Source organism: Amborella trichopoda, chromosome 4 (genome assembly GCF_054954075.1).
Source record: "Amborella trichopoda isolate Santa Cruz 75 chromosome 4, AtrichopodaSantaCruz75HAP2 v2.0, whole genome shotgun sequence".
NCBI classification, from domain to species: Eukaryota; Viridiplantae; Streptophyta; class Magnoliopsida; order Amborellales; family Amborellaceae; genus Amborella; species Amborella trichopoda.
This window is the reverse complement of record NC_142339.1, coordinates 57,546,476-57,553,261: the sequence shown is the minus strand read 5'-3', so window position 1 is coordinate 57,553,261 and position 6,786 is coordinate 57,546,476. Positions and strand designations below refer to the sequence as shown.

At 36.2% G+C, this 6,786-nt stretch overlaps 1 protein-coding gene across 4 annotated transcripts; it reads left to right on the top strand.

The window, feature by feature from the left end:
• LOC18422431 (RNA-binding (RRM/RBD/RNP motifs) family protein) lies at positions 1 to 6,786 on the top strand. 4 transcript variants are annotated; one of them, XM_011623683.3, is made up of 6 exons: positions 1 to 201; positions 1,769 to 1,796; positions 3,074 to 3,251; positions 4,332 to 4,407; positions 5,473 to 5,583; positions 5,926 to 6,786. In XM_011623683.3, exons 3-6 carry the CDS (start codon positions 3,136 to 3,138, stop codon positions 6,352 to 6,354), a joined length of 732 nt encoding a protein of 243 aa, XP_011621985.1. In that variant the 5' UTR covers positions 1 to 201; positions 1,769 to 1,796; positions 3,074 to 3,135; the 3' UTR covers positions 6,355 to 6,786. The 4 variants fall into 4 exon arrangements, with proteins under 4 accessions (XP_011621985.1, XP_011621979.1, XP_088722115.1 ...); XM_088865989.1 differs by lacking the exon at positions 1 to 201 and adding an exon at positions 418 to 761; XM_011623677.3 differs by lacking the exon at positions 1,769 to 1,796.

The window sequence follows — 6,786 nt, the reverse complement described above, 5'->3', positions numbered from 1 at the left end:
GAGCCACTGGTTCTTTACTCGCTTTCCCATCGCGATTAACTTTCCTTCCCTCTAGCCTTTGCACAGTGATCTCTCTCTCTCTGATCCCGCTTTCTCTCTCTCTTCAACATCTCCTTGCAACTATTTCTTGCTTCCCAAGGTATCTCTCTAACAGCTCGTTCCAGTATTTGTCACTTCACAGCAGTATTTGTCATTTCAAAGGTACGTTTTGATTATCAATTCTCTCTCTTTTCATTGTCTATGGTTATTAATTATCTGTTATTCTTAATTCCTATCTGTTATTTTACCATTGTAACCTTCTCAATTCAATTTACATGCCCCATGTTCGGTTAAATGTGCTCAAACTCATGGGATGGCCACATTTCATGTTATTCTTGAAAGAAATCAATTCAAAAGGCCTGTATTCAGTTAATTTTTTAAAAATACTATGGGATAATTCCATTTCTTGTGTTTCTTGAAAAAAATCAGCAGAATAATATGTTTGGGGAACACTTGGGTATTTCCCCTTGTAGGCAGATGGAATTGTAGTGGTAGGGCATGCTGGTTTTTCTAATATATCCCATATTAACCAGAGTTTCAACTTGGTTCTCGCTTGATTGCGAATGTTGATTCAAGCCATTTGAACCAAGTTTATGCTATCTCTTTCTCTCTGTGTGTGAATCTGCTTCTGTTTACCTATATACAACAAGTAAAATGCGAATTTTCTTGTTTCTCACACTGATGACAGATTCATGTCTAGCTAGAGCCGCAGGAGAATAATCGTGAGTTTAAAACGTTACACTGGTGTTGCTTTTTTGCCTTATTTTTTATCACCTTTTTTAAATAGTTGATTAATGTCGACTTATTTTTGGTGTAGTAAAAGAAGAATGCTGAATATTTGTTCAACTAATGGGAAATTGATTTGTGATTTAAGTTTCATAATCATATATCTGGTCATTCTTTTAAACAACTAATTCTAAGAGAATATGAAATTTATTTTAATTGAAAAACTCATGAGATATACTTTTCATAAAATACAAATGGATTGTTGATTTGTGGTAAAATTATTTGTGGAAAATTAGGTATGTTTCAATCGAAATGTGGAAATTGACCTAATGAAGTTTGTTTTGTTACAGTAGACAAAGGAGTGAAAGAATGAACATGAAAATGATAGGATATTTGGAAATTCTATTCGCTAACTTACTGGAATGAACAATGGATTCCTTGAAAATTAAATGTTATCAATCAAGTTAAAATCGAAAACTAGATTTTTTAGATTATGTAAATGCTAACTGGACAGTTACTGAGTACATGTTTCTCTATATGGGCACATTTTTTAGAATATACAGATTCTAACATTCCTGTTCTTGTAAATGGGCTACTCCAATGAGAAAAAAAAATTATGGATGCAGTTCATTTATAAATAGAAATGGTAAGGAACTAATGATATTATGCCCATCTTCTAAAATTTGATGAATTTATTTTATATAAATTTATGTAATGTGTATCGACTTCATTTAAAATAATGTTTTTGGACTAATTTCTCGGAAAAGGAAAGCAAAATACATATATTAGGTGTAGTTAAATAAGTTTTAAAATGTTGGATTAAGTACTCTTACTATCTATATAGGCACACTTTTGCACTGAGGCTGGTAGTTTTCAGGTCAAATATGATGATATTCCATTGGGAGGGGTGTTTTGGTTGGGCTCACAAGAATATATTGTGATCATATTAGCTTTAGTAGAGTTTTAGCAGCCTAATTAAAACGCATATTATTTTATTTTGCAGATCCTAACTTCAGATTAGCCAATAACAGGTACTACCAATAGTTAGTCATGACTTGCACTTGAGGGAAAGTGTAGAGATTGTTAAAATAGTGAGGTGAATATGAAGATGTCCCTTTGAGTGGGGTGCTTTGATTGCGGTTGGACAAATTTTTTGCCCCAGTGAAATATAATAAATCAACCTCTACTTTTCCACAAATGATTTGCACTTGGTGGGATAAAGGATTTAGAAAGTCAAATAAATCTTACTCAATATGTTGCAAATGTCATATAAGTTTGTGCACTCATGTGTTGACGTGCTTTACTTTTAATCGGTAGCCAGGAGATTGATGCCCATTTATAGGCTTCACATTGAATTTTTTTATATAAAATAGTTAGTTCTTAAACTGCATCCGTTTGGTAAATTTGGTTAAAATGGATCAATGCATCTAATTTCTATCTCTTTTGAACTTCAGTCAGGATGTCCCATGGCCTTTGGCGTAATGGTTTCAAATGTGATTTGCAATGTAGTTTGTATTAGGGAAGTCAAAGGTTCGGTTATTGAAGGTCTCCCCTAATCCAAAATTTCAAATCATATGAAATTACAAAAATATGAAATAATAATTTTTAAAGTTCTTGTCAAGATGTGTAGATTTTGATATCTGCTTAATCTATATGTAGAAATTTTGGTGGGCCAAACTTTCCTGGAGTGAAGTTGACTTGTGCATTATCTGCCTGAAATATTCACGGGGCAAATTTCCTTTTGTGTTTGCCAACTTGACTTCTTTGTGACTATGCATGGATCCCTTGCAAAGTTTGGATCTTTATGTTGACACTTTGTTCCTCGGGGCTACCTGATTGGCTGATTTACAGGAGGCAGTTGAAGGGTTCCAAGCTTGAAATTTGTCTTAAAAACAAATATTTCTTACCCTTTCTCTATTTTCTTTTGACGCTTTTGTCCTATCTTTAGACCCCATTCTATTTTATGATTTGTTCGCCAAGACGCCTTGTCTTTCATTAAGAACTTTGCTGCATAAATGATTCTAACAAATTTTATTCCTTCTTGAGAATGCTTTGGTTTAGAGTATCTTGGTTCTCTTATTCATCTTTGATTTATCTATGTGCTGTCAGTACTTGGAACAAATAGAATCATGTGCTCTTGTAAAAAAGGAAAAGAGTACAGTTGTCATTAAAAATATCCTGAAGTATTCCGATAATATGACTCCATGATAATACTCTTTACTGATCCCTTGAAGGTATTTTGGTCAGTTGTTATTTTGTATGTTCGGACATGAATTAGGGTTATGGTTTCTTTTTAATATTTTTTCAGGCAAGGAGCATCCCCTTTTAATACAGCAAGAACTTGTAGCTCAACCAGAGGCACTTTTAACTATGAGTCTGCCTGGTTATACTGTGGAAGTCACTAATCTCTCCCCTAATGCATCTGAGAAGAATGTTGAAGATTTCTTTGCATTTTCTGGGACAGTTGAACATGTGGAGATTACAAGGTATCATTAATTCTCATTGGAATTGCTTTCCCTTGTTCTTATTTTGTACTATAACTATATAAAAAAAAGGAACTCTGTTTTTTTTTTTAGTATAGTTTGGCAAACAATTTTCATTTAATAATTACCAATAAAAATTCAATTTTTATTAACAAGAGATAATATTAAAGGACGATAAGTCAATAAGAAGAGAGAAATACATGGAATTGTTTCTGTGTTTATGCCTCTTTTGCCCCACGATTTTTCTTTTTTTAAGAAAACTTTCTACTGAATTTAAACCTTCTCCCTATTTCTTTGAGAACTTCCATCCAAAATTTGTTGGAATCCAGTGAAAACCCATTTGGAGTCTTGACTTGATCGGTAATGTATAAGAAAGAACTTGGTTTCTTTGTGGATATTTTTGTGTTCGTGTCCAAAATTTGAGGTGCGACGGTTGATGGGTGGTCCAGTTTTCCCTTATCTTGGTGTCTGCCATCCGAGTTTTGGTTCTGTTTAGAGTTAGTGGAGATTCAGTGGGAAACACCTTAATTAGCGAAGACTAAGTGGAAATACCATGTGAAATATGACCAATTTTTTTGGAAAGAAAGACCAATATCTTCTTATCTATACCCAAATCTCTCTCTCTCTCTCTCTCTCTGTATGGAAATATTTTGGACAAAATTGTGTAGGTAGAATCACTGTTAGAGGTTTTCAAAACTTAGAAATCTTTCCTTATTCTGGTTTCGGCCATATGCTGTTTGGCTTAGGGGAAATCCAGTTGGCGTTTTGACTAAAATGGAAAATAGGGAAAAAAGCCTCTCTCTCTCTCTCTCTCAGTGTCTGTGTGTATTGAAATATTTTGGACAAAATTGTGTAGGTAGAATCACTGTTAAGAGGTTTTTAAAACTTGGAATCTTTCCTTGTTCTGATTTCAGCCATACACTGTTTTGGAAATCCGCTTGGCATTTTGACTAAAATGGAAAATAGGGGAAAAAGTAATTTTGATTTGACTTTAATTTGTGGTGCGGAGTCAAAAGAAACTCATACCAATATTTGAGGGAACAGTGGTTCTTACATTGGTGTTTATTGGTATGACAAACACAGGTGCGGGGATTATGCATGCACTGCTTATGTGACATTTAAAGAACCCTATGCGTTGAACACTGCGGTCTTGCTTAATGTAAGTTTTATTGGAAGATTCAGTGATTTTGTGCTTAGAATTATTTGAATTTGATTTTAGCTTCACATGAAAAGTTCACCACCCCAGAATAGATAAATTAAGTCCTTTAAAGCAAGTACCTTTGGAGTCTCTGTTATTAGGAGGCTTATAAACGTTCTACATATTGAATGGAGGAAAATGGATGACAGGAATACTACTGGCAATAAAACTACATCCTCCATGAATATTTTCTTCCAAATAACTCATTCACTCTCCCATGCATTTCTATGAAAAAATGCCCTATGATTTTTTCTTATGAGAATAATAATTTTAGCCCATAATTCTCTTCAATTATCTGAATTTAGCAACCACTGTTATGAAAGGATAATGTTTCAAGAGTCTGCCAACTCATCTATTTACATGAGGCCTCCCTCCAGAATCCTTCTTAGAGATTGATTTTAGATCTAAATTTTACGAGTTGAGAATCTCCACCATGGTGAACATGGATATAAACGAAGAAAGTAATTTTAAAAAATAAAAAATAAGATTTTTAATGCTTTCCATTTTAGGTTTTGGAGGGACCACCATCATCAAAACATCCTTCTTTGAGATGTGGATGTTTGATGCATCAGGGGACGCATATGTGGACTTGTGTCTTGTGACGCACTAAACACTTTTTCCTTTGTGGAGTACTTGAAATAAAATGGCCTATGATTCTCTTCAAATGACTGAAACGGCCAAACCTTGTATGATCATGTAGTACCAAGCAGCTGCATTCTTTTTAATATACTCAATATCCAAAAACAATGTTTTCCTTGAATATATGTAACCCGCTTCCCCGCCATATAACAAGCTGTAAAAAGAATAAAAGAAAAAGATAAATTTGTTGAAACTTTGGGCGGTTTATTACCTCAGCAGCTCCTTCATTGCATTATGGGTGGCATTCTTGTCCTCAGTTGTCTGTCCCTTTTCTGAATGTTGAATGGGTTTTTGGATTTTTCCTTGTGTAGTTAAACTTCAATTTATGTTTAAGAGAGGATTTAAATTAGATCACATGGCAAAGTCATTTGGATTCTGCAATGTCAGGGAGCTACAATAGTTGATCAGCCTGTGTGCATAGCTCGTTGGGGCCACTATGATGATGCGTTCGATCTGTGGGATCAGCCTTGGATGGTTGACAATGATTCGGCTTATATGGTACGCATCTCTCTCTCTCTCTCTCTGTGTTTGTGTTCTGATGTTTACATTTCCATATTTTGGTGTGAGTCACCATGGAAGCTTGAGCTCCCTTGCTGGTTATGTGCTCTGGTTCCATGTGGGGGAACCACCATGGATGCGATGTTATTCTCTCTCTCTCTGTATATGGCTACCCAATTTCTAGGAAACGCTTCGGTGGCCTGCTATGGAGAGAGAGAGAGGACACTGCATAAACCAATCCAGGACATGTCTGCGAGCAGACCTTTTATATAATAGTCCGATTTCAACTAAGAGCCCCTCAAGGACTCTCTCTCATTAGCCACTTCTCTACTGCCCAAACAGGCATCACACGAGAGCCACTTGGTCTCCACACCCGGGGAAGCCTTGACGATAGCTCAAGATGTAGTGAAAGCCATGGTCTCCAAAGGCTACGTTTTGGGCAAAGACGCTCTGATTAAAGCTAAAGCCTTTGATGAGTCCCACCACGTGACTGCTAGTGCTATGGCTAAGGCTGCCGAACTTAGCCGAAGAATTGGTTTAACTGACAAAATTGAGACAGGTGTTGGTGCTATACGATCAGTTGATGAGAGATATAGAGTGAGTGATACCACGAAGTCAGTGATCGAGGTAACTGGAAAGACTGCTGCTGCTGCTACGACTGCGATTCTTAACAGTAGCTACTTCTCAGCTGGGGCTCTATGGGTATCGGGTGCTTTGAGCAAGGCAGCAAAGGCAGCAGCTGATTTGGCAGTTCATGGGGCAAATAAGTAGAGAGAGAGAGAGAGATGGGTGATAGATAGATGTGCGTTTAGTTTAGTTTAGTGTAGAGAGAGAGAGAGAGAGATGGGTGATAGATAGATGTGCGTTTAGTTTAGTTTAGTGTATAAAGAGAGAGAGAGAGAGATTGGTGATAGGTGGATGTGGGTTTAGTTTAGTGTAGTTGAGCAAGACGGATGATAGGAGTGGCGGGCCTGGTGGGTTTAGTTCAGTGTAGTTGTATTACTGTGAATAGCTAAGGAGTCTGAATTGTGAAGTATGAAAAATATGAGATGTATAGAAGTTTAGATGGTGATCTTGTTGGTTCTTGGTTCTTACTGTGCAGTGAGAAAATGTCCATGGAAGCATTTCCCTGTTCATATGGCTCTTGGGCTGTAACAGATGCTTTATAGGAAACTATAAGGTGATGTTCTTATGGTTCTCACA

What these genes read in the sequence shown, in the direction of transcription:
- LOC18422431 (XM_011623677.3), top strand. Translation starts at nt 3,136, where the DNA reads ATGAGTCTGCCTGGTTATACTGTGGAAGTCACTAATCTCTCCCCTAAT. An exon ending in GAACATGTGGAGATTACAAG is followed by an intron (nt 3,252 to 4,331) that starts GTATCATTAATT and finishes TGACAAACACAG; the next exon opens with GTGCGGGGATTATGCATGCA. An exon ending in ACAATGATTCGGCTTATATG is followed by an intron (nt 5,584 to 5,925) that starts GTACGCATCTCT and finishes CTGCCCAAACAG; the next exon opens with GCATCACACGAGAGCCACTT.